The 26,880-nt window shown below is 54.4% G+C and overlaps 1 protein-coding gene across 6 annotated transcripts; it reads right to left on the bottom strand.

The window, feature by feature from the left end:
• Positions 1 to 8: 8 nt before the first annotated feature.
• On the bottom strand, positions 9 to 26,817 carry USF1 (upstream transcription factor 1). 6 transcript variants are annotated; one of them, XM_054010648.1, is made up of 11 exons: positions 26,779 to 26,817; positions 11,847 to 11,935; positions 11,151 to 11,200; positions 10,350 to 10,468; positions 8,714 to 8,815; positions 7,186 to 7,384; positions 6,326 to 6,413; positions 5,934 to 5,992; positions 4,228 to 4,322; positions 1,675 to 1,803; positions 9 to 1,225 (listed from the first exon to the last, which is right to left on the bottom strand). In XM_054010648.1, the coding sequence occupies exons 2-11, from the start codon at positions 11,852 to 11,854 to the stop codon at positions 1,136 to 1,138; spliced, it is 939 nt and encodes a 312-aa protein (XP_053866623.1). In that variant the 5' UTR covers positions 11,855 to 11,935; positions 26,779 to 26,817; the 3' UTR covers positions 9 to 1,135. The 6 variants fall into 6 exon arrangements, with proteins under 6 accessions (XP_053866623.1, XP_053866621.1, XP_053866624.1 ...); XM_054010646.1 differs by lacking the exon at positions 26,779 to 26,817 and adding an exon at positions 26,662 to 26,766; XM_054010649.1 differs by lacking the exon at positions 26,779 to 26,817 and adding an exon at positions 26,662 to 26,766 and having other exon boundaries at positions 7,192 to 7,384.
• Positions 26,818 to 26,880: the final 63 nt, after the last annotated feature.

Here is a 26,880-nt window from a genome sequence, read left to right as displayed (position 1 = left end):
ACCACATGGAAAAACAAATCACTATTTTTATTTATTCTGCTTTTTAAATTCAGAGAATTAAAAAGAGTCAGAGACCAGCAGAACCAGGCAGTGCCAGCCATGGGAGGGGATTGGGGGGGGGGGGGCAGGGGCTGCCCCCGGTACAACGTCATCCGCCTCCCCCACAGCGAAAGGATCAGTGGCTCAGCTGACAGCACCTGCAGGGAAGGCCAGCCGGAGACAGGCTAACGCACTCCAGGCACACCCGGGGAACAGCAGTGTTTCCCCAATGCTGGTAGCTGCCCTCCCTGGCACATGCTCGAACAGCCCAGGCTGGGGGTGGTGAGGACACCAGGGAGGAACGGCTCAAGGCAGCACATGGGTGGGGGCGGGTGCCGGAGCCGGCTCCGGGAGAAGTGACCGGCTCCCTGTAGGAGCAGGGGGGGGAGATGAGCCGGGCTGGGGAGAGGAAAGTGTCAAGGCAAGGGGTGAAATGGGACAGAGTGTGTCTGTCTGCTCAGCCGGTGGTGACGAGGACGTGACAGCACGCGGGAGAGAGGATACGCGTGGGCGGGTGCGTGGGGCTGATGGGTGGACGTGCTACTGTGCAGGCCTGAGATTGTGTGCACATGCGCGGGAGAGCTACCAAGGGAGACGTAGCTGTGGGCGAACACAAGCATGCGTGGCATCGTGACTGGGCACAGAGGCCCACGCGCGCGCCCTGCCTGGCTGCCCACAAGCAGGGGCCACGCCGGGAGCAGAACACCAGTTCGTTCCACCACAGCAATAAAAATACTTTTTAAAGAGACAGCGTCAGCTTCTTTATTCAAACCAGCTCCGCCGGGGAGGGGGGCAGCAGGCCGAGTCTCTGGCCCAGGCTGGATGGGAGCTCTAGGGGGAGGCAGGGCAGGCGGAGGCTCTGGGTCAGGCTCGGGGGAGCTCTGAGGGGAGGCCCGAGCGCTGGGTTCAGCCCCAGGACGCCGACGCTGCTGCTTTCGGGTCTGTACAGCAAGAGCGAGGCGCTGCAGTTCAGGAGCATCGGCAGGCGAGAACGGTCTCCTGCGGGCAGTCGTGACTGGGGGGGTCCCTCCTCGCCTTGTGCCTTGGCAGACCCCGAGGCCGGGGGTTCAGCCGCTCCCCCCACGCCCCTCGCCAGTCAGTGGGTGTCGTTCTTGATGATGATCTCCACCCCGTGCTGACGCAGCTGCGCCCGCAGAATCAGGTTCTTGTTCTTGAGATCTTCCACCTGGAAGGGGGAGAGGGCGTCAGGCTGGGGACCTGCCCCGGCCCTGCCCTAGCCAGAGGTGGGTGCTGCCTCCTTCTTGGCTAGAAGCTCCTTCCCCAACCCATCCCCTTCAGCTGTCCTGGGCACACGGGGTACAGGAACAGTGCTGGGCTGGCTAGCCTGGCACAGCCCCTTCCTCTGCCCAGCGGCAGGATAGGCTCTGCCTGACGCTGGGCTGAAGGCGGAGCCCAGTCCCTGGGGCCCATTCAAGTCCTGGTAGCTGCCAGGCAAGGAGGCCAATGAGCAGCAGAATCAGAACAGAGTCACCCGACCCCTAGCCATGGCACACCAGACAGGTGGCCGCTGCTCCCAGCCCCCCTCCAGCTGGGCTGGATTGACTCTGGTGGCCGAACGGGGATGGCTGCCCAGGCCCCAGGGCCAGCTGGCCCCCAGCAGCACCCCATACTCACCTGCTGCCGCAAGACGTCATTGTCCATCTGCAGCTGGTCGAGGCCCTGCAGCTCCTCGGAAAGGCGGTGGTTGCTCTGCCGCAGCTCCTGGATGTAGTCACAGGCTTTGGAGAGGATCCCTCCCTTACTCTGCAGAACAGAGACACGGCTGGGAAGGGACGGGGGCCAGAGCAGCAGGACATCGCCACTGGGGCTGGCTGGGAACCATCAGCCTCGGCCCCTGCTAAGCTGAGGTTTCCTTACCCCTTTCACCAGGGCAAGGCCCTGTGTGGAGGCTCCCGTTCCCAATCAGCAACGGGTTTAAACTAAACTGAAATAAGTATTCACACTGGAGCTAAAGCGGCACAAGTCTGGGTGCACACACGGCCTCAGACAGCTCCTCGCTGCATCTGCCCCTTGCCAGCCCCAGTGGCCAGGAGCCCAGCTCTCAGTGACAATCACCCCAGCCAGGGATTTGCTTCGGCCCGAACTTGGGAACAGACGTCTCCACAAGTCCTGAGCACGCAGGAAGGGGGCTGCACTCAAGCATGACCATGGCCATGCTAGGCTGTGGGCTGGCAGGGGACGGGGCTGCACAGAAACATTTGCCCCCAGTTAGGTTGTAAATTGGTTTCATCAGAGCAACGCAGCCCCATGTGGATGCAATGAATATGATTTAACCCCCACCCCGAGCAAGCTAGTGCTGTTAGGAATCAAGTGACACCAGACAGACGTGAGCCAGGCTGGAATGAATCCTGGGTCCAGGCAGGGATCTGCACCTGTTGAGGTCAGTTAGCTTCCCAGCCCTTAGTTAATCTGCTGCAGCGGGTGCATAGGCCGGGCTGGATTCATTGATCCAGATTCCCTGTCACCTGGTCCCTTGTGCAGCCACTTACACCAGTGCAAAGTGTGTCGCACACAAGGGGCAAGGGCCCGTCCCTACAGGGGGAGGCGCTGAGTGCAGAGCTACGCACTGGCTTCGGCGCACTTCGTGAGCACTTAAACTAGTGCCTTGAGCGCACAAACCACCACCTGGGAACGAGGCGCGGTGGGGGTGGGGTGATGCTGTGGGAGGGACACGAAATAGTCTTGCCAGGTAGCCCAGAGCCCAGCACTGCGGGGGGGAGGGGAGTTACTTCCATACACTAGGACCCAGAATCCTCCTCCCTCCGTCACTCCAGAGCCACCTGGAGCTTAGAGCAATTCTCCTCGCTCTTCAGCTGGGCGGCTCTCTCCCGCTCGCCCTTTCGCCCAGCACGAACATCGCCCTCTGCAAAGCGCTGCCCAGCCGTCAGCAAACACCGCTGGGCATGGAGCTTCCTGCCCTGGTGCAGCCAGGGAGAGTGAGGCAGAGACGCTGTGGCCCTGGGCAAGGAAACGCGTCTGCCGACTTCAGGGCCAAGAGTCAGTTGCTGCTTTTTACCCTCTTGCTAATGCTGCACAGCCAGCCTGGCCACGGGGGAGGGAGCTGGAGGAGTCGGGGGAAGCGATCCCCTTTCTGACAGCCCACCAGGGCCAGCCTGGCCACGGGGGAGGGAGCTGGAGGAGTCGGGGGAAGCGATCCCCTTTCTGACAGCCCACCAGGGCCAGCCTGGCCACGGGGGAGGGAGCTGGAGGAGTCGGGGGAAGCGATCCCCTTTCTGACAGCCCACCAGGGCCAGCCTGGCCACGGGGGAGGGAGCTGGAGGAGTCGGGGGAAGTGATCCCCTTTCTGACAGCCCACCAGGGCCAGCCTGGCCACGGGGGAGGGAGCTGGAGGAGTCGGGGGAAGCGATCCCCTTTCTGACAGCCCACCAGGGCCAGCCTGGCCACGGGGGAGGGAGCTGGAGGAGTCGGGGGAAGCGATCCCCTTTCTGACAGCCCACCAGGGCCAGCCTGGCCACGGGGGAGGGAGCTGGAGGAGTCGGGGGAAGCGATCCCCTTTCTGACAGCCCACCAGGGCCAGCCTGGCCACGGGGGAGGGAGCTGGAGGAGTCGGGGGAAGCGATCCCCTTTCTGACAGCCCACCAGGGCCAGCCTGGCCACGGGGGAGGGAGCTGGAGGAGTCGGGGGAAGTGATCCCCTTTCTGACAGCCCACCAGGGCCAGCCTGGCCACGGGGGAGGGAGCTGGAGGAGTCGGGGGAAGTGATCCCCTTTCTGACAGCCCACCAGGGCCAGCCTGGCCACGGGGGAGGGAGCTGGAGGAGTCGGGGGAAGTGATCCCCTCTCTGACAGCCCATCAGGGCCAGCCTGGCCACTGGGGGAGGGAGCTGGAGGGATTGGGGTGGGGGCAACCCCCTCCCTGTCAGCCCAGCAGAGGCAGCCTGGGGAAGGGGGAGGGAGTTGGAGGGGTTTCTGCTGACAGCAGTGAAACAGTGACCGTGATCTTTACAGCTGATATCATTAGGGTTCAGTGTTGACATCCCTAAGGGATGAACAGGGCAGTTGACGGCCCTGGCACCAGCAGTTCCCACCTGGTTCTAATTGAGAGGGGCTGAATTCGACACTGGCGTAGGGAAATGCAGCCAATGCAGTTTGGCCCCCTTACGCCGGACTCTGGACCGTGACCAGTTCTTCCAGGGGGGCTAGCTTACCTGCCCTGACTTGGTGTTCTCCATGGAGCAGTCTGGGATGATCTTGGAGAGCTGCACAATCCAGTTATTGATCTTGTCCCTGCGGCGGCGCTCCACTGGGGTAGGGAAAGAGGGGATGGAATTTCAGGAAGGTTCCCAAGCTTACAGCAACCCCAGCCCCACGGCCTCTGGGACTGCAGACAGCTACCCTCACCTCAGCCCAGGTTTCCCTAGAGAGAGCTGTGCCCTGAGAGCTGAACACCACCCTCCTTGACAGATGTCTCTACACCCACCCTGGCCATGGCTGAAGGCAGGATCCTGGGAGGAGAGAGAAAACGGGAATGGGAGTATGGCAGAGAAGAGGATCTGGCGCGGGTTGGATTGCAGAGGGGAAGGGTGGAGAAGGTAGGATGCAGGCTGGAGATGGGACCCCAGGCTCGTTGGGGTGACACTCTAATTAGGCTCATTAGGACAAAGAGCCCAATGGGTGGGGCAGGAGTGATTAATCCTTTCCCCTGCCAGGATGCTTCCATGTCTGGTGCAGTGGGAACAAAGCCCCCTGTCTAAGGGGCAGGCACAGCCGCTTTGTCGTGCTGGGAGAACACTGTCATTGGAAACCCGGAGCTGAGGTTAAGCTTAAGGACCCAACCCTTTGACAAACGGGCAACGCACAGGCCAGGCACCCAAATCACCTTAACTCTGCCCCCTAAGCCTGGGGGAGGAACCTGAGGCACCATATCTGTCTAGAAGAGTGGTTCTCAACCCATTTACCATATGCGGTCCACAATTTGTTATGTGGGCTGCATCCAATACTATCTGGGTGGCCCTGAGGATGTCACATGGGCCGCAGCTGTGTGCTGATTGGCCGCAGGTTGAGAACCACTGGTCTAGAACATGCCACTTCCCTGAACGCAGACATTCGAGTCCTTTACTGGGATCGCAAGCTCTGCCCTTCGTACAGCCTTACACTGTGCGCGGAGAGCCGCGGGAGAGGCTGATGAGGCCTGAAGGTCCCCAGCCCCTGCTCTTCACTAGAATGCCCTGTGCTGCCGGTTACACTGAGAGCTGGGCACGTGCACATTCGAGCCCCCTGGGCCCACCTCGGGGCAGGAAGGCCCTGCCCTGGGAAGGGAAGCCAGTGCGACAGCAAAGAGCCTTCTTATTACCCACAAGGGCAGCAGCTCATCCAGACGTCCTCCGAAAGGCCTTATGCCGAACGATGCTAGGGATGGGACGAGGACAGAAGCGTGGCCAAATTTAAGATGCCTACAGCTGTAGCCTGAGCGTCTTCAAACCCTTGCTCCCAAAGTACCATCTTACAGGGAGCCTGCAGAGGTGGGGAACATACGGGGTTTTCAGGGTCAGCCCTAGCTAGGAGCGGAACTACGAAGGGATGGCTGGAGGCAGAGTTAAGGCCTGTTTGGGTGCCCTACCTGTGCACTTCCAGACTTTCAAAGGACTGAGTTGGTTTTAAGTTTAAGCTTCTTAGCCACGGATTTCCTGGGCTGATAACTACAGCGCTCCCACTGATATGTGCTTTCCATCTTAACAGAGCTTTGCCATCTGGGTGGGAACAGATCAAGAGTTAACCAAGGGAAACTGCTCCCTACATCTACCTCTGAAGGCAAGATTCCCCTCGGTCTAAAGCTACTGTCAATGGAGGACGCTCTTGCTTCTCCCCGCCCCAAGCCTCAAGCCTCCCCACCGCCCAGGGCCCCTGCCCCTACCTTCATTGTGTTGTGCTCGGCGTTTCTCATCCCGGGTCGTCCGAGGAGCTTCGGACTTCCTGAAAAGCAAATAACCCCACCAGACAGTGTAACGCAGACACTCCGCACTAAACAACGAGCCCCATGGCACATCTCAAAGCGCTTCACTCAGGGTACAGGCAACATCAGCCCTGTTTTACAGGGAGGGAAACTGAGCCAGCAAGCCAGTGGGACAGCCAGGAACAGAACTGGGAAATCCCGACTCCCAGCCCCACAGCTGCTCCCCATAACTGTGGATCAGAACAAAGACTCCCAACTCTCCCCACAAGTGGGAGACATAAGAAAGAAGGCTACTAGGGAAGGAGGAGGAAAGCAGGGTTAGAAGCCGCGCATGGGGCTGGACAAACACTCACGGAGAGTAGGGGTGATTCCTGGGCGCGATAGATCTCTGAGCTCCGCCCTGCAGAACTTCCTGGGGTGACATCATCACGAAGAACTGCCCTGAACAATTGGAAACACAAGAGACGGGATCACAAGGGGAACGTTCCCACAAGGTAAGCGAGAAAGCCGTACGCGTGGGGCGAGGGAGCACCGCTGACCCATCTCTGGGGTGACCGCACTGGCTTCATGCGCTGCCAACGTATCTGGACACAGGAGGGAAATGCATCTGCAGCAGCTGCTCTGGATGCAACAAACAGGGTTTGTTTAGGTGACGCTCAATTTGTGGCCTGGTTTTGGGAGGTACCAAGCAGCCACAACTCCCAGAAGTCAGTGGGAGGCAGCAATCCTCAGTACCTCTGAGACTACGGATTTGTAAGGGGCAGGATTTAGGTCTAGGAACAAGAGGGGACGAACGGAGCCAAATCAAATCAGCGTTGAGGTGTCTTCTCTGAATGTAAACCTCCCCATTGCTAGGAACAGCTTTGGGGAGAAGCAGAGAGTGAAACCGAGAAGCAGCAAAAGGCAAACTGACCAGTTTAGAATCAACCTCCCAGCACAAAGCAAGCGAAACCCCACTGGCGCAGAGCGACCCCGCTCTGATGTGCTCTGTGCTGGTGTAAACAGGAGGAGGCCCCTGCTCTCCAAGGCAGCCTCCAGGCTGGGCAGCCCTGCAAGGCACGCCAGGGAAGCCCATCGGCGTGGTAGCAGCAGAAGGCTGCACCGCCAGCATCGAGGACTCCACAGCTAACCCACGTGGCAGCAGGCTGCACAAGTCACAGGAGACAGGCCCCGAGAACGCAGGCTGGGTGTTCCAGCCCCCAAGTCATCCAACCTGTACCAGTGGGTGTGGCCTGCCCCAGGAGGGCCTCTGAGTTCTGGGTGGTCACCACCGCGGTGGCCGTGGTCCCCGCACCGGCGGAGGTGCTGGTGTCTGCCACGGCTGTTGTGGGGAAGTACGTGTAGTGGGTCTCCGTGGCTGTGGCTTCTGTTTCAACAGCATCTTCGCTGGTAAATGCACCCTGGATAACAGCCTGGAGCAGAGAGGGGCAAAGGAAAGCAAGATCTAGAGCAGAGGGTCCCAAACTGTAGGGAGTGGGTCCCCAGGGGCAGGACGGGGTTATCAGGGAGGCGCAGGACCCAATGGGGCCACACTGCAGGGCTGGTGTATGGAGGGGGCGTTGGCTGGCAGGGGAAGCAGGCTTGGCTCTGTGTGGGTGGTCTCAGCTGTCGGGTCAGGCTCCCTGCCTGCCTCACTCCCACACTCCCACAGCCCCCAACAGGCAGTTCCCTTCCTCTGTCAGGGAGGCCGGTGGGGACTCTGAGTGGGCAGCAGAAGGCTGCACCCCAGGAGTACTGACCCCCGAGCCAGACACAACCTCCTCCCGACCCCAGCCCTTCAGCACAGCACCAGGCACAGAGCCCTGCGTGCTGCCCCTGCCGACAGAGCTCCCCCATCCCTCCTCCACTGTGGCCGCAGGACACAGAGCCCCATGTGCTGCCCCGGATGACACAGCCTCTCCCCCCAGTCCAAGAGCTTCCCTGCTCCCAACCCCCAGACAGGGGACGTGAACAGGGTCGTGCTGAAGGGCTGAGGTCCAGGGGGGAGCAGTTCCCACTGGGTGCAGCCCTCAACTTCCCCTCCTGAGCCCAGCCCTTCAGCACGACCCCATCCGCTTCTCCTGCACAGTGGGGGAACGAGATGGGCAGGAAACTGGGTCCTGGCAGCTGAGACCCCCCAGACCGCTGCAGGAGCGGGCGGCTGTGGGGGTGGTGCACAAGGGACGTGAATTTCCAAAGAGGGAAATTCAGGAACAAACCATTGGGCACCTCTGATGCAGAGTGACCCCTCCCCCAGATCCCGTTTTGCACAGCTCAGTGGAGGGACAGCCCTGTGGACCGCAGTCATCTATGCGCTCACAGAACGGCCAGGGCCGGTGTCCGGCCCCCAAGGGCTCCTCCTGCCCTGGAGGGATTCCTGCTGGAAGGGAGAGTTTGGCCTGCATGGCCCAATCGGTGCCACAAAGAACTGGGCTGAGAGCCACAAACGGGATCGTGACCACCCCCAGGAGAATGACTTGGGGTAACATGACCTGGGCCAGACTGGAGCTGGGAGCTGAGGCGTGAAAGGCTCCACGTCCCATGCCCTACCCCCAAACCATCCCAGCCCCCAACACTGGTTAGCCATCTACTACCAGGAGCTCTGGCCTGAACGGGGCGTTACCAAGGCCTTGGATAGACGTGATGAGCCCTGAGTGAGCTGCAGTACAGGACTCGGTGCATTGGCACCTCCCCAGCCTGCCAGACACCTGCAACGCCACCTCCTCCTGTCACCACAGCGGCTCCTTCTCAGCGCCACTCACCTGGGTCATGGACTGTGCTGCAGGATAGCCGCTGATGGCGCCGGTGCCCTCCGTCTGCCCATCCAGCTGCCCCTCCGCCACCTGTATCACCCTATACATCACCTAGGGGAGAAAGCCAAGAGGCTGTTCATGCCCTGGGTCTCATTCTCCGGGATGGAAAAAAGGCAGCCCTAGGACCCCCCCATCTCCACTCCGCCCTGCAGCGAGACGGACAAGGGAGCAGGGCGAAGGGAAAGCCCTGATTGGCACATGTGCGCGCACACCTGCCCGAAAGCGCCCCGGTCACCCTGGCTGATCTCTAACGTGTGCATGAGGCTTCGCTACGAACACGCGAGCAGCCACCTACTGTGGAACCCGTCCGCTGGCCTCACAAACCCTCCTGCCCCGGGGTCTCGTGTCCCTCCGTAAGGCAATGGGAACGGAGAGCAAGGACGGCAGGCTGGGGCCGAGGGCCAAAGCCCCAGCGCCCTGCAGTGGCATTACAGCACTTAACCAGAATACACCCCCTGCCCATAGGGACGGTCTCTACTCGATCCCACTGCTACCCAGCCCGAGTCCCTGCCAATACACTCCATGCCCAATGCCAATCTGGCCATCAGTCTACCCCGGTGCTTGACCCAGCAACTCCAGTGCCACGCAAGGCTGCTCACGGCCCAATGGTTCTCTGTGCTTTCATCAAAGTAAGTGCCCAGCGTCGCAGGTGGGGGGAGAAGCCTAGATGCCACTAACCCAGCGTGGGCAGCTGTCCCCAGTCTCAGCTTGGGACGGGGTTTGTTTCTATGCCTGTCCATGAACCAGTTGGTGGTCACCTCGTTTGCACAGATCATTACCCAGGTCGCCCTAGCCCCGTAGTGGGTGCCTGTAGACTGCAGCCAGACTCCCTAGTGACCTCAGGCAGGGCCTCAGACTTCCTTACAGTGCCAACCAGGTCTGGCCAGGGAGACTGTATCACACACACCTGCCCTCCCATTCATGGCCATGCAGAGCTCCTCCCCGCCCCTAACACCCGGGGCAATGCGCGACATGGCAGGGTGTATCATGCTCTTTTATCTGCCTTTCATGCAGAAGTGGGGAGTGCTCCCAGCTCCTGACAACGCCCAGAGGAACGGCAGAGGCTCAGCACAGAGCACCAGACCATGGACATTTAGCTTTTCTGGAGCTCTGCATTGTAGCCCTCACTGCTCCTCCTTTTCCCATGCCCATGCGTCTGTCGCCTGGTCCTCTCGTCCCACCCCCAACTGCACTGGTGGTTATCCAGGCGCCTCAGACATCCCAGAATCAGGAGACCCAATTCCCCCCACTTGGTGCACCGTCCCTCCTAGAGGCGCAGCAATCTGGCCCAGCACAGATGCAAACGAGGGGCCTGGCCTAGCTGGACTGGACACTAGGTTCTTGTGCACTTGGGTTTGCTCACAGAGCTGCAAGCCTTCCGCACTGGCTGGCATATACCAGCATACGGCCAAGGAGTAAACACGCGGATCACAGGGGTTGTGTTTCATTTCTTCATCCTGCACCCCTCCGGCAGGGCGTTGCCAGGTCTAGGAAGAGTCACCCCCACCCAGCCTGAGGGTGTCTCCCCCCAGGAGATAAAGAGACTGCAGACAGCTGCTGCTGCAGGGAGGCCGTGCAGGCGTACCTGAGTCCCGCCATTCTCTGTGCGAAAGACATACTTGATGTTGGGGTCGGAGAAAGTGGCCGCCGACTGGATGCTGGCAATGGCAACGCTGGTGGGATCTTCGCCTGTCGCCACTGCACCTTCAGGAAAGAAAACAGGGGCGCACATGACAGGGAAGAAATCATCAGGCAGCAGCCACGGAAGGTTCCCCAGCCCCCACCCCCAATGCCCTGTCCTGGCCAGCCAGTTCCCAGCTTCTATGACAGGTCCTGAGCTGCTGAGACCAACAGCTGAGCAAGATACAAGCAGGACCATCCGTTTCTCTGGAGATCAAGAGTGAGCAGCATTCCTGCTAACAATTCTGGAAGGATATTAAACCTCATGCTTCAGGACTTAAGCCAGTCTCTAACAGAGACGTAATGTGGGGGGCAGATTATCCCACCTCTGCTACAGCCTGGTTCTTACATCTGAAGCAGCTGGTACTGATCTCTGTCACAGACCAAGCTGGCACTCCTAGGGGACTGATGCTATCACAGCTGGAACCCAATTCCACCAGGACCTGCAACCTCCCCTCCCCAGCCATCTGAAATCAATTCACAAAGCCCGCCAGACAGCCGTCAGATGGCAGAGAGATCCTGGCACCTCCAACGCGGGTTGCATTGGAAATGGTGACACAGCACCGCCAGTTCCCTGGGAACCCCACCCTGGGCCTCGGCAGTGAGAACAACAGTGCCGAATCGTGGCATTTTCCTAGGCAGAGCTTTGGCTGCAGAATGCCATGGGGAAGGTCTCCCAAGGCTGGGAATGGAGGTCGCCCCTCACCTTCCTGGATCTGCACAGTGCCCTCTTCAGTCTCAGCCGCTTTCTGCTGTCTGCAAAGGGAACAAGCCACCAGTGAGGCCAGAACACAACAAGAAGCACAAGGCTCCCGCAGCGGTGGCTGGTGACATGGGGTCAGTATCACAGGTGCTTTGAAAAGTGGAGCCCCAAGTGGAACACGATTAGCCAGAGGGGGAATCGACTTGGGGAAGAAGTCAATGACCATCTTTTCTGTTCCACATCTGGGTTGACTACAGTGAAAGTTACTTTTTTTTACTGCTTGTGTTTTTACATCAAAAATTCAGGTCTCGTCTACCCAGAAGACTTTCTTGGGTATGTCTACACTGCAATCAGGAGGCGTGACTGCAGCATGTGTAGGCATAACCACGCTAGCTCGCTAAAAACAGCACTGGAGCTGGGCGGCTAGTGGCTACATTGTTATCTGTAGCCAGTTTGCTCGATTCAAGCTAACTCAGGTATGTCTACATGTGCTGTCCGGATTGCAATGCAGACATACCCTCAGAGAGAGCTCATCAACTGAGTCAACAGAGTGAAAGTTGAGCCACTGAGAGGGGAAGGGATTTGTAGACCACGTGTTCGCAGCTCTGTAGTTGCTAACGCTTATTTCATGTCAGTGGCAGAGTAACATTTGGACAACCACATATTGGTTAAAGATGCATCTGTCTCTCTGGTACTTACCCCTTCATCTCTTTGCTCTGTTATGCATCAGAAGGGCAGGTCTCGGAGTCTCCCCGTGCCTCTCACTTCACAGCCTTGTTTTCCAAACCCTGAGGGAAGGAGGAACACAGATTCTCAAAGGCAGGAGCCACACGCTGAGGACTGACACCCCACACTCCTCCTCCAGTCAAGAGCCTCTAACTGCCTAGCAATCTCTCCTCTTGGGTGCCCCACACAGAACTGATCGCCTTTCCTTCTTAGCCTTCTCGCTGCCTCCTCTGAGTGGAGATATCGAACAATCCTTCCACCTCTCAGCCTCACAAGCTAGCGCCGTTTTAGACTCTTATCTCCTTCTCCTCAACCATCTTGTCGGGCATCCTGTATAACTCCGTCCAGAGAACATCACACGGCACTTCCTGCACCCAGCCCGGTATCTTGGTTTTGCTTAGAAAGACATCCAGTCTTGACTTTGGCCTGGTCTACATGGGGGGGGGGGGGAGGGAGAGGGGGAAATCGATCTAAGTTACGCAACTTCAGCTATGTGAATAACATAGCTGAAGTCGACGCACTTAGATCTACTCACCGCGGTGTCTTCACTGCGGTGAGTCAACTGCTGCTGCTCCCCCGTCAACTCCACCTGCACCTCTCCCTCCGGTACCGGAGTCAACAGGAGAGCGCTCGGCGGTCGATTTATCGCATCTAGACTAGACACGATAAATCGACCCCCACTGGATCGATCGCTGCCCATCAATCCTGCGGGTAATGTAGACAAGCGCTTTCAGATGATGGAGAACCCATCACATCCCCGGGACGTTGTTCCAAAGGCTACTTCCCTTCACTGGTGAAAACATGCACCTTATTTCTAGTCTGAATGGGTCTAGCTTCAACTTCCAGCCATTGGCACCTGCCTTTGCTTGTTTGATCCAAGAGCTTTCCACTCTCAGATCTCTTCTCCCTGCGTAGATACATATAGACCAGTGGTTCCCAAACATTTTCATGCCACAGCCCCCTTTGGGACCACCTCTGGCAATGAGATCTCCAGGCTGGGCCCAAGGGTAGACAGTGAGCCTACCAGGGGTGCCTCCCAGAAGTTTCTCTCATAATACACTGATGGGGGAGACAGGAAGGAGGCTAAGTCCTAACCCCAGGAGGGGGGAGATCCTAAGGGGGGTTGGCTGCTGGAGTGGCTAGCTGGGCTGAAAGAGGCATTGGGGGGTTTGGGAGAGTAGGGAAAGGGACTTGTTGGGGTCAGGGGGAAAAGCTCAGGCCAGGCTCAGGGAGAGGCACCGATACCAGGTGCAGGCGGTGCTGAGGTGGGCGGAGGGTGCATACTCGTGCCGCAGACGGCTGCTCAGCCTGCCCCAGTATCAGAGGCGCCTGCCTGGCCCAGACAGTGCCAAGTACCAGTAGCTGCTGGGGGAGAAGGAACAGGGGATCCGTGCATTGTCCCTGTCACATGGTGCTGATTCTCCTGCCCCATGCAGGAACACTGGGATGGGTCCCCCCTGCCAGGGGATCTCACCAACATGACCTCGAGGAGTTACCCGTTGAGCCTCCCCAAGGGTATTGGTGCCTCTCCCCAAGCCCGGCCAATTAAATGGTACCCACCACGAGTGATATGTGTACGGCTGTGGGCACCACACAACACCATGAGGGTCTGGCACACCCACCCCTCCGTAGATTTTCAGTGTCTGACCACTACCCCCCTGGTATCCTTTGGGTCACAGCCCACAGTTTGGGATCCCCTGAGAGACTAATCAAGTAGCCACTCAGCCTTCTCTTTGATCATCTGAATAGATGGAGCTGCTTAACTCTCACTCTAAAAGCAGGTTTGCCAGGCCTTGGATCATTCTTGTAACTCATTTCCGACCCCACATCAATTTTCAACCTCCAGGTCTGGTCTCCACACTTTTAAAAGAACCCACTATTCCTGAAATAGTCACACTAATGCCATAGACAAAGTTACCACCACCTGCCCAATCCTCCCCAACGTTCCCCTGCTCGTACAACCAAGAAGCACGTTAGCTCTCGTTGCCATGCATCATGGTGGAAGCTCATGTTCCTTGGTTTCCACCAGGGTCCTCAGGTCCTTTTCAGTGCCTCTGCTTTCCAGAGCACAGCCCCCAAACGTAGGTAAGCGTGACCTGCGTTCTTTGTTCCTAGATGTAGGATCTTCCATTTGCACTCAGTTTACCAATCAATCCACATGGTTCTGTGTACGTGACATGTCATCAATTGCCACTCCATCAACGTGTATGCCACCTGCAAACTTTACCAGCAAGGATTTTATATTTCCTTCTAGAGCGTCGACAAAAATAATAAGCTGGGCTGGGCTAAGACCCAATCCTGCAGGGTGCCACTAGAAACCAGCCTCAGCTGATGATAATTCCCCATTAACAAGTACATGTTGAGATCTATCACTTACACGCTTTCACCCCCTTTACCATGCGCTACTTTTATCTTGTATGAAGCTCAATACCAAATGATGTATGTCCAGTGCTCCGTGGTAAAACCATCTCCTCCTCCTGCCTCCTCGAATCCCATTTAATGACTTTTAATGTGTCAGCCATCCCCCTTCTCCAGTTGGTGGCCCTGCACCCTCTCACCCTCCATACACCTCCACCCATTTCCTCCTGCTCCTTCTCCTCTTCTTGGTTTTGCACCTTCTGTTCTGCCCCATTGCTTAGGATAGCTTTCCCTCTGCCATGACTCCTTCCTGCTCACACCATCCCAGACCCAAAGTGCTCTTCCTGCCAGAGACAGGACCCTGTTCTGTGCTCTGAGCAGCACCACAGGCAATTAGAGCTATCTAGTAACAAGGTTCCTGTTACACCCGAAGGAGACACCTTTGGGGGCCCAGATCCAGTACCGGGTTTACCATGGCGCCAGTGGTGCCGGGCCCAGAGTCGGAAGGGGCCCCAGCCAGCCCGATCCCCAGGAAAGCTGCCTCAGGCCCCGCCCTGCCTCTTCCCCAAAGCCCCCGCCTCTTCCCACCCCTTCCCCGCCTCTTTCCCACCCCTGCTCCGCCCCTGCCCTGCCCCCACTCCAGCCCTTCTGCTGAGGACTGCAGCAGGGGTCGGGCACCCGGGTGGCAGTAAGTGGAGGAGCAACCCGGCCCCAGCCTCCTCTGCGCTGCCGGCTCCCAGCTGCGCCACCGGTGAGTGCTGGGGGGCGGTTCTCCCCTTCCCCCCAGTCCCAAGGTTGGGAGCCAGGGGAGCAGAGCGGGCTAGGGCCAGGTCACTCCACTTCCCGCCGCCCCATGAGTGCGGGATCGACCTGCCCTGCAATCACTGGGCGGCAGGAAGTGGAGCGACACAGCCCCAGCACGCTCTGCCGGCTCGTGCTGGGGGATGGTTCTCCCCTGCCCCCCAAGCCTGGGGAGGAGATGGAGCGGTGGGGAAGGGGCATGGGATGGGGAAGAGAAGGCAATAGGGGAAGTGGGGGCCTAGCATACAGATCCCCTTGGCAGCAGCTGGGGCTCCCCTGTTAAACAGGCCCATCAAGCCCTCACCCTGACAAGCCCCACCTCCCCTGCATCTGTACCACCCCAATGAGCCCCCCAGACACCCTCCCCACTGAGCCCCTACCACCTACACCTGGACCCCACCCAAATGAACCCCACCTCCCCTGCACCCAGACTCCCTCCCCCGCCCCGAGCTCCAACCACTTTCACTTGGTCCCCCCTGCAGACTCCCATTGCCCCTGCACCTGGCACCTCCCTGTGCATCCAGATCCCCCACTGAGCTGCCTGCACCCAGACCCCCCTCCCCCCCCGAACCCTCTTACCCCCATCTGGATATCCTCACACTAAGTCCCTCTGCATTTGGATCTCGCTGCCAGGCTGAGTCTCCCTGCCCACATGTGGTGAGCCTGGCACAAAAGAGGCAGGGCCCCAGGGTGTTTTTGTGGCAGGCCTGGCCCTTGTGCTGTGTCAGGGTCAGGTTCAGCCTCACTGCCAAGTCCCTGTCCCAGGAGGGTGGGGGAGGCTGCAGGGTGTTCTCCCACCTCAGTGGCCTGTGCTCCCCACTGCCATGCTGGAGCTTCCCCATTTATTTATTGTAAAAAAAAAAAAATTGCAGAATTTTAAAATATTATGCACAGAATTTGATGGAGAATTCCCTCCGGAATATGGGGCGCTGTATAGCTGTGAGGGTGGGACTGTGAAGGGGGTGCTGGACAGTAGGAGATCTGTGGGTGGGGGAGCTGGGCAGGGGGTATGGTGTCCAGGATGCTGTGCAGTTGTGGAGGGAGGTTAGCAGGAGGGGTCCCTGGGCAGTGGGTGCTGGGCATAGGGATCTGTGGGGGAAGTCTCTGGGTGAGGGGGTCCTGGGCATAAGGGCAGGACACTGGGCAGAGGGACAGCTTGGAAGGGGCATGTTGGCAGCGCAGGGCTGGGCAGACCAATGTGCGTCTAGCAGTTTGGGTTTGTAAACAGTGCCCTTGTGCTGGGCCGAGTGGGGCCACTCCCTCTGTGCCTCATTGCCCCCAACTGGCCCCTCGCTCTGCAGACCGCCCTCCATCACAGGCCCTATTTCCTCAATGGGGGCCCACAAATATGTTTGGCACCGGGCCCACAAAAAGCTAATCTGGCCGTGCCCAGATTATTAGCGGTAACCCCCCATCACCTGCCTTACTTATATCTTATCCCCATCACTCACTGTTCAACCAAGGATCTTCAAGTGCCTTAGAGACAAAATTTTGTCTCCCTGCACCGCACAAAAGCAGCGGTTCCACTCTCTGCTACAGCTGCCTTCTCTTCTCACACCCACCACCAACCCCCCAATCGATCCAGGATCCTCCTCCTTGTTTTTAACACCCTCATTGGACTTGTTCCATCTCACTTCCTGGACCATGTCTCTCCACTGCCACTCCACTGCTGATCTGACTCGGGCCTCCTCTGCCACCAGGAGCGAGAGTGCCTTCTCCTCTGCAGCATCTGTCTCTCCCCACCTCGCTGACTCCTCAGCTTGTTTCAAATCTCAGCAGAGGCTTCCAAAGCTGCCTCAGGGATTTGGGTGGCCCTTAGTCCCCACTAAAATTAACAACACAACTTTGTCCCCTTTATGTCCCCCTCTGCTATCTTTTTATGCGACTCTTAATTAGACAGAACCTGCTTCCACTGCACTTGGGGTAGAGGCCCTCCGGGGATCAGGCAGCAGAATAAAAGGCCCAGTTTGTTTCAGCACATACTGATTCTGGGATAGCCAAATCTCGGCTTGAAGTGAACTGAAGGAACACCATAAGGAGAGCTCACTGCATGTAGCTGCGAGAATACAGTTTGGATGAACACACAAATACACCTCGCCTCCCCACAGCCTTCACCTCGACATGCTAACACACACAGAAGCTACAAACTGCCTTGTCTTCACTAGGAAGCTACCGCAAGTCAGGAACACACCTTATTTCCAACTGAAGACTTGCCCCAAGTGCCCTGCTCTGAGCACTAGAGAATGCTGCCTCCTTTTACAGTCTGCTCTGAACTCTGCAGGCTCCCTGTCTCCACAGAGAAACTGGAGCAGTAACTCAAGTGTCCCCTCTGCTCCTCATCCACCCCACCAGCCGTCTCTTTAGAGCTCTGTTTCTCTTCTCCTCCTAGTCAAGTGTTTTGGTTGGCAGCTGCCTGGCCTGCTGTTTATTTTAGGCTTCTTGCTTCCATGTTGCATAACAGGGATCACCCCTGCTCAGTGTACTCTGCACATGAATCATCTATTAACATGCCACTAAGCAGGGAAATGATTGATTTTACCCTCCAGCTGGCGGAGTCCGGAGTCTCACGGTTTGTTGTAAGGGCTGTTGAGTTCCCAGCCTTGGAGAGAGGATTTTAATATGGGGGGCGGGGGAAGCTAGTTTGTGGACAGTGCTGGGGAAGGGAGATGAACTGACTCTCTGGATACCGAACCCCTCTGGTTTAGCTGTAGGAAGGTGACAGCATGGACGGCAGTTGTTCGAGCTTCCTCTCCAAGGCCCTAGCCTAGAAGAACCTGCTCTAGTTGATTAAAGAGCGGCCATCTCCATGACCCCATTCTTTGCTTGGCCCTTCAGCTGAGATAGCCAACAGGGGGCCGATAACATCAAATAGGGGGCCACGTCTGCGACGAGGACATGAGTTCCACTAAAAAACAGGCTGAGACTCGGCATCTCCGTCAGCAGAGGCGCAGGATTGACTGGTGGCTAGAGCACCAGCCTAGGATGTGGAAGAACTGGGTTTAAGTCCCTGCTCTGCCACAGACTTGCTGTGTGACCTTAGGAAAATCCCTTAGCTGATCTTTGCCTCAGTTTCCCATTGGTACAACAGGGATAATAGCCCTGCCCTGCCTCACCGGGGGATTGGGAGGATAAATTGTGAGGTGCCCAGATACTAGAGTAATGGGGGCCAGATATGTCCCTTAGATAGAGGATGTGTCACACAGTCATTAGATGGAAAGGACTTAAGAGGGTAAAGATTGATTTAGCTTAAGTGGGCAAGGGGTCGATGCAAGCTAAAAATCAATCTAATCAAATAAAGAGCGTCCACCCAGAATTCTGTACCAGTTAACTACATCAATTCAAAACCAAGTACCAGGTGAAACCCTGCCACTTCGTGTTTAGTCCCTATTGTTGCGAGGTCAGAGTTTATCCCAACACCCTGAGCCAGCTTAGTGTCTTGAAGACAAGGATCAATTTGGCCCCTTATATTATTGCTGCCCTTACTGCAAGCAGCAAATGCCAGTTCCAGGGTTGTAACAAAAAAACAGACAAAGAAATGTCCCTAAACATCTCAAATAAGATCACTACAATGGGAATGCTCACCCCAGCATGTAGATCAGGGGTCGGCAACCTTTCGGAAGTGGGGTGCCGAGTCTTCATTTATTCACTCTAATTTAAGGTTTCGCGTTCCAATAATACATTTTAAGGTTTTTAGAAGGTCTCTTTCTATAAGTCTATAATATATAACTAAACTATTGTATGTACAGTAAATAAGGTTTTTAAAATGTTTAAGAAGCTTCATTTAAAATTAAATTAAAATGCAGAGCCCCCCGGTATGGTGGCCAGGACCCGGGCAGTGTGAGTGCCGCTGAAAATCAGCTCGCGTGCCATGCATGCCATAGGTTGCCTACCTCTGATGTAGATGCTCACTCTGGGTTTACACTGTTCAACTGGCAGGGGACAGAGACAGGCCATAGTTTTGCCCCAAACTGAGGTACTGTGAAGGATTTGGAGCTGCCCTGTGATAACTGATGAATACTGTATGTTGGCCTGGTTATTGGGGTGTTTACATGACTTTGGGCTGGTCTACATTGGGAATTTACTTTGGCATAGCTACGTCTCTCAGGAGTCTGAAAAATCCACAGACCCTGAAAGATGTAGGCCTGGTCTACACTCCCTGGTTAGATCGACATAAGCTGCCTTGCGTCATCCTAGCTATGGAAGTGGCTTCACTTCAATGTGGCTCCTGCTGATGTAAATGCCTCTTTATGCCAATTTAGTAACACCACGTCCCCAGGCAGCATAGAGTCACGGTCGATGTGCCAACACAGTGTCAGTGTAGACATTGGATTGCTTACATAGACTGGTACTAGCTTTCAGGAGCCATTTCACAATGCCCTACACTGACAGTCCACTCAATACAAGCGCTCCTGGTTAGGACACACACTGCTGACACGAGAAGTGAAGTGTGCACACACACAAGTGATCTAAAAACAGTGGTGGCTCAATGCTGATGTAAATTAGGTTGACATAACTTTGTAGTGTAGTCATATCTGTACTATGATGATCTAACCACTGGTGTATGGTGCACTAGGTCGATGGAAGAATTCTTCTGTTTACCTAGCTACCGCCTCTTGGAGAGGTGGGTTAACTAGGCCTGGTCCACACTAACCCTCCACTTCGAACTAAGGTACTTCGAATTCAGCTACGTTAATAACATAGCTGAATTCGAAGTACCTTAGTTCGAACTTACCGCGGGTCCAGACGCGGCAGGCAGGCTCCGCCATCGATGCCACATACTCCTCTCGCCGAGCTGGAGTACCGGCGTTGACGGCGAGCACTTCCGGGATCAATCCCAGAAGATCGATTGCTTACTGCCGGACCCGGAGGTAAGTGTAGACCTACCCCTAGGGAGATGGGAGAATGCCTCTTGTCATTGTAGAGGGCACTGAAGTGCTGCAGTTGTGCTACCTTAGCATTTTAAATGTTGAGATACCCTTATCTTGCTGGCCTTAAAGATAAAACACCAAATATCATGAGAGGCGATCAAGAGTTGGCAACACTGCTAGGAGGTCAGAGTAGATGACCTAGTGGTTCCTTATGACCTTAAATGACATGAAATGTTTCCATGAAACATTTATATTAATCCCCTGAAAACATTTCACCCCACTATATCAATATGCCCCTGGGATGCTGGCAAGCCAAACCTTGAAAATGCAGTTAACTAGAATTAGAAATTAAACTGACTAGTTCAAATGCATTGTCCAAGCTGGGTGGGTAAGTTAACTACAAGCAAAAGGGAATGGAAAGGTAATACTGCATTTTAAAAGTTCCACTTTAATAATCTAAGGTGTTATCAGTGAGCAGTTTGCAGATAGAGGCAAAAGGCAGCATCCCTTTAAGGAAAGGATCTAACAAAACCACTGGCTTGTCCTATTTTTATGGTCTCTCTCTCTCTGGTGATATTTTGGAATGATCTTTCACAGCTGGAAGAAGGAAGTATGAGCAAGCTAACGACAGCAACTGACAACAAGCTTTTTTCTTTAGCCAACTCACTGAACAGGAAATAAATGACCATTAAAGTGAAAAGCTGGGGCATATTTTGTAAATAGACATTTTACTGAAGAAGAGGACGCTCCTGCAGTGTTAACCCCTATTTCTCTAATGCTATTGCGACAATTTAAGGGATAGACCCAGAAAAGAGACTGTTGGCAGCATGCAGAACTTTGTTTGAACTCTCAGGGTACGTCTACACTACCCGCCGGATCGGCGCGTAGCGATCGATCTATCGGGATCGATTTTATCGCGTCTACACTACACGCGATAAATCGATCCCCGATCGCTTTCCCGTTAACTGCTGAACTCCAGCTCGGCGAGAGGCGGAAGCAAAGTTGATGGGGGAGTGGCAGCCGTTGATCCCGCGCCGCGAGAACACTGTAAGTGATTCTAAGTCGATCTAAGATACGCAACTTCAGCTATGAGAATAACGTAGCTGAAGTCCACGCATCTTAGATCGATCCCCCTCCTCCCCCCGTGTAGGCCAGGCCTCAGAGATCCCTGATGAAAGGAGCCTCCCAGATCTCTAGCTGCAAGACATCCTTGCTGTATATGGATTCCTGCTGAACATGGATTCCTTCCAGCTCTTACACCCATAATAAAGACAAGGCTTGAAAAAAAGGTACCAGTCATCTACTAGCCCGAGAAAACCTACTAGGCCAGAGTCCAACATAAGAGAAGGGGTGGCACTGGCAGGATCCATGGGAGATACCTGTGGAGGGGTCCGACACTTCTACCTACCAGACAATAGATAGGCCTGGGAGCGGGGCTGAACTCCGTGCTAGGCATTATAGGCCCAGCTTTGTTCAGAGAATGTTCCTAGCTCTCACAGACATAGGAGAAGATTGAAAACCTGACCAAAGCGTAAGTGGTGCCTGCCAGAGTCCGCAGACACCCTGGAATAAGAGCCAAGAGGGGTGAACTGCCCCATTCATCTTAACGGCAAAACCTGTTGACGTCATAGAGAAAGGCAGAGCCCCATGTGAAGTGTACTTGGGTCCCAGACTGGGCAGCAGACAAAGTCAGGACTCCAGCGTTCAAGTGCCAGTTCTGCTATTCATTGGCTGTGTGACCTTGGGCCAATTATTACATAAGAATGGTCAGACCAAAGGTCCACCTAGCCCAGTATCCTGTCTTCCAACAGTGGCCAATGCCAGGTGCCCCAGAGGGAATGAACAGAACAGGTAATCACCAAGTGATCCATCCCCTATCGCCCATTCCCAGCTTCTGGCAAACAGAGGCTAGGGACACCATCCCTGCCCATCCTGGACCTATCCTCCATGAACTTATCTAGTTCTTTTTTTAACCCTGTTATAGTCTTGGCCTTCACAATATCCTCTGGCCTCAGTTTTCCTATCTGTAAAACGGGGATGATTGCACTCACAGCTGTAAAGCCCCTGGGGATTTATGAATGAAAAGCTCGGTATAAATGAAACACTAAGTGTGCTACCAGCTTTCATGCTAGCTCCAGCTAGGACCAGAGTGTGTGATATATTTGCAGTTTAGCTTTCCAGAGGAAACAGAAGGAAGGTGCTCTCTTCTCCCCTCCTCCTGCCCCCAAGATCCATGACTACGTGGGGTAGCAGCAGCAGCAGCAGAAGGTAGCTCTAGCCCTACCTGCAAGAGGATGGCGGTCTCTGCTACAGTACCCCTACCCAGCGTCTCTTCTGAGTCCCCCTTTCCTGTGCGCCTGCTCTAGTGCTACTTCCACGCATAACTTTTCCAAGCGGCAGATGTGACAACTCTTGTCTGCGGCTACCACGGGGCTCTGCCCAGCTGCATGAAGAGTGACCAGTCTCATTCATTTTGCTCCAATCCTGCTTGGGCAAGCTACAAGCGGCAACAAGGACAATCTGCAAACTCAGGCCAACGCAAGTGCTGAGGGTCCCATTTGAACAGTTTCCTCTGCAGCCAGGACCAAAATCATTCAAAAAATTAAACATAACAAAATCATGAGCTAGAGAATTCTACAGAAGTTGATGCCTTAGCCTCTCTCACCACCCTGCTCTCCAGGGAAAGCTGCCAACTCACCACCAGCAAGCAGACTTTGCCAAGCCCTAGATACAGATTTTAAAATACCCACTGTATCATTATTATTTATTGTTTGTAGCACCACATTTTAATAAGCTGAGGCGTTATGAGTAGGAAGTTTGCAGTTAGAGGTTAATAAATGGTTTGGTAACTAGACAGTATCGTTTAAGGAAGAGACCAATCTATCAAACAATTGATTAACCCCTCGAATAAAGACTCCGCAATCATCTGCAGAAGATCCAACTCTCACAGCCGTATTCGCTCTGCAGAGTAACAGGAGTGAAAACTCAATGGGTGTGATCTTTTTTAGATTCACTTTTCCATCTTCCCTTTCTCCCGCCGAAAAAAAACCCAACATTTTAAAAATAATCTTTACCTCCCAAGGGTATTTTGTTATTTACATTTTTTAAATAAAGTTGAAGTTACAGAGTCAACTTCAAGGATCACACAGAAACAGGAGTTTATCACCAAAATCACTTCAGACGTGGAAAAAAAATCTTAAACTCAAACTTCTGACCCCTCACCTTCTGTTTCCTTCAATCATCTCTCCCCACTTGGACACTGGATGCCAGTTTCACTTTCGCATTCTTGATAGTGCAAGGCTTGGGTTTCAAACAGGGCAGGGGAACGTCTATTTACCTTTGAACAACTGTTTGCACTAGACCTTTTTTCAAAACACTTGAAGCATTTCTATTGGGCACAGGCTTGTTTGAGGTTTTTTTTTTTTAAGTGATGGGCCAAGTTTAACATAGCAGCTGATTTTGTTTCAAGAGCAACAACTTAAATGTATGCAGAAGCTAATCTTACCACAATATCTATGTGCTAACAGCAGAAAGTTCCTCGGCAGAGGTCTGTGAATGCTCTTGCTAAATAAAAACAGCACAGCCAGTGGGGCACTCACTTTTGTGCACCTTGCACAAACACACAAGACTGATTTATTTTTAATGTATCAACAAGCAGCGCATGATTAGGCCCTGATACTGCAAGCAGGCCCCTTACACCCAGGAGAAGCCACAATGCCCACTGTAAGAGTCCACCCACACAGGGCAGATTGCAGGATCAGGGCCTTAGATATTTGGAAGACTTTCCACTGGTGCTAGTACAAGGATATTTTAATGAGCATCTTGTTGATTCGGGGAAAGTCCATAGAGAGATTTGTTTGTAAAGCTCTCAAGTTTAGGAGTGTGCCTAGAACGGTTAAGCATTACACACCTCTCCAGTCTAGAGCTACTGCTAAAATCACCACCAGCAATCTGCTGCTGTCAACACCTACCCCTACTTCACTGGATTCTCTCACCTGAGTCAAGTTCCACATCCTCACATTTAACACTTAACCGGAGCCTGATACTGGCTATATCTCTGCTCTTCCCCTGCCTCTGCATTTTCTCTCACCTGCTCCCTTTGTCACCTTGGAGACAGACCTGTCCTCGCTTACAGACAACCCCCCAACCTAAAGCAAATACTCACCAGCAACCACACATCACTGAACAAAACCACTGACCCAGGAACCTATCCTTGTAACAAAGCCCGATGCCAACTCTGTCCACATATCTATTCAAGTGACATCATCATAGGACCTAATCACATCAGCCATACCATCAGGGGCTCGTTCACCTGCACATCTACCAATGTGATATATGCCATCATGTGCCAGCAATGCCCCTCTGCCATGTACATTGGCCAAACCGGACAGTCTCTACGCAAAAGAACTAATGGACACAAATCTGACATCAGGACTCATAATACTCAAAAACCAGTGGGAGAACACTTTAACCTGTCTGGCCATTTAATGTCAGACCTGCAGGTGGCTTACAACAGAAAAACTTCAAAAACAGACTCCAAGGAAAGACTGCTGAGCTGGAATTGATATGCAAACTAGATACGATCAATTCAGGATTGAATAAGGACTGGGAATGGCTGAGCCATTACAAACATTGAATCTATCTCCCCTTGTAAGTATTCTCACACTTCCTATCAAACTGTCTGTACTGGGCTATCTTGATTATCACTTCAAAAGTTTTTTTCTCTTACTTAATTGGCCTCTCAGAGTTGGTAAGACAACTCCCACCTGTTCATGCTCTCAGTATGTGTGTATATATATCTCCTCAATATATGTTTCACTCTATATGCATCCAAAGAAGTGGGCTGTAGCCCACGAAAGCTTATGCTCTAATAAATTTGTTAGTCTCTAAGGTGCCACAAGTACTCCTGTTCTTTTTTTGGCTTCACATAGTTTCCATACCACTCCCTGTGCTCAGACCAGTCATACATGCAAAGCACTTCACCTCTCCACCTTCAAACCCAATTCCTGTGCAAAGCCTTCCAAGTGCTGATACCTTCACCACAATATCACTGCACAAAATGGCCTGAAACTGTCAACCCTGTGCATCGTATTTGCCTGGTCTACTAACAAAATTGCACTAAAGGGTTTTTTTTTTAAAAAAAAATGATTTAGTTAAACTGGAGCAAAACTCTGCATAGACATTTTAAATTTGATTTAAACCTGGTTTATGTTGTTTAGCTTGTGTCAGTAAGTTTACATGCACAAGCTACACAGATATATTGGTTTAAAATTGGTTATAAGCATTAAATGAGGGATTTACATCAGTTTAGCTTTACTCAAACTTCATTTAAAAATGATTTAACTAGTGCAACTTCTGCAAAAGATTATAAGGCCTTGTTTACACACGGAACCCACATCAGTTTAGAGGCCAATTTCAGTTGAACAGTGCAAATCCTTTCGTGGACACTTCTATCACTTTAAAACTGGCTGCATGGTTTAGCTTGCACCTGGCTGTTTCCTGAGGGAAGCTAAACCAATATAAGCCAGGTTTAAATCACTTTAAGAGCATCTATACAGGGTTTTGCGTCAAATTTAAAATCACACCTTTAGTTAAACCAGTGTTACTTTGTGTTTAGACCAGCTGTAAGCGCTTTGTCTGTTTTGTGTTTGCAGCAATCTAAACATTAGAACAGAAAAGTAAACTGTATGTGAGGCCCACATAAAAGGGAACAATAAATCAAGCACAATCATAACAGATCACCCCTGTGCAAACCTGAATGCCATGGCTGCAAGACAGCGCAAGCAGCACCCTGTGTATTCTCTGCACGCACACGCACCATCTCACCACAAAGACTCAGCACAGAAACGCAAACAGTTCTATTCCCCCAGCAGGGGTGGTGGTGCGATATGAGATGATAACAAAAGCCTTTATTATTGTGCGGGGAGGAAACAGGCGGCTAAGCAGCTCCTGATAAGATGTGGCTGATGAATGACTGATGATTACAGAGAAAGGAGGGTTCAGGTTCATCAGGTTAGTGTAAACAGGGGCACTCAGAGGAGGGGATGGACCAATCACACCTGGCAGGGGAGGAGAGAAGAGGTTTGCTGTCTGACATGCACCAGACAGATTCCCCAATAAAATCTTCCCTCCAACACATGCAGAAACCCAGCCAAGGGACAGAGACCAGGGGGGATGAGGCCAAGCCAGTAACAATAAGGCAGTGAGCTATGTCGATTGCTGGCGATGATACACTGGTTTTACTAGTACGGCCCCAGCTTCTCGCATTTGCTTCTAGTCTATCCAGGGTCTTACACCCTGTTCATCACCGCAGCATCTGTTGTTGCAATGCCCAGAGCTCTTCAGAGCAGGGAGTGGGCTTGCAGAGCGCCCGGCAGTGAGGGGACAGGGGACCACCCCGATAATCCAGAAGAGAACTAAGGGGGCCCCCACGGCCTCTCACAAAAGGGGGCAGTCAGGGGGGCTACAGCACACTTGGGGCAAAGGGGGCAACATGCCCTAGCCAGGTGACAGGGGGCTGCACCCCCCAGCCCTGAGGAGTCCCCAGCTCACCACAGTCCCAGGTGCAGCCAGCACCGCCCCGAGACCCGAGGATGGGAGGGAGCAAAGCCAAGCCAGCCCCTCCCCCAACCTAAGTCCACCCCCGGCCTAGGGCCACCCCCAGTCTGGGCACCTCCCAGCCAGCCGCCCCCCACCAGCCGGGCACAGGGGCCGAACTGCGTCAGCAACATTTAGCGCCTCCCCCCCCCCGGCCCCATTACCTGTTTTTTCCCTTTATCCCTCTTGCGCTCTCACCCCCTTTTCTCTCCATGGAGATTTGCACATGCGCACTCGCCCAACGCCCCCTCCCCCCGCACCGCCGCTGCTGCCGCCATTACCGTGCAGGGCGGAAACAGGGCGGTAACCCGGCCCCGCCCCTCCCTGAGCCACCACTCGCCGCCATCTTAGTAAGGGGCGCTCTGCGCAGCTCGTGTCCCCTC

The sequence above is a fragment of the Malaclemys terrapin genome, chromosome 21, assembly GCF_027887155.1.
Source record: "Malaclemys terrapin pileata isolate rMalTer1 chromosome 21, rMalTer1.hap1, whole genome shotgun sequence".
NCBI lineage: Eukaryota > Metazoa > Chordata > Testudines > Emydidae > Malaclemys > Malaclemys terrapin.
The sequence above is the reverse complement of the archived record's forward strand: the minus strand, read 5'-3'. Positions and strand labels throughout refer to the sequence as shown.

Excerpts from the sequence above, each read along its gene's own strand:
- USF1 (XM_054010648.1), bottom strand. Across the intron at positions 8,816-10,349 it reads CAGAGAATGGCGGGACTCAG|GTGATGTATAGGGTGATACA; the intron begins GTACGCCTGCAC and ends TTTCTCCCCTAG. Across the intron at positions 7,385-8,713 it reads CAGCACAGTCCATGACCCAG|GCTGTTATCCAGGGTGCATT; the intron begins GTGAGTGGCGCT and ends TCTCTGCTCCAG.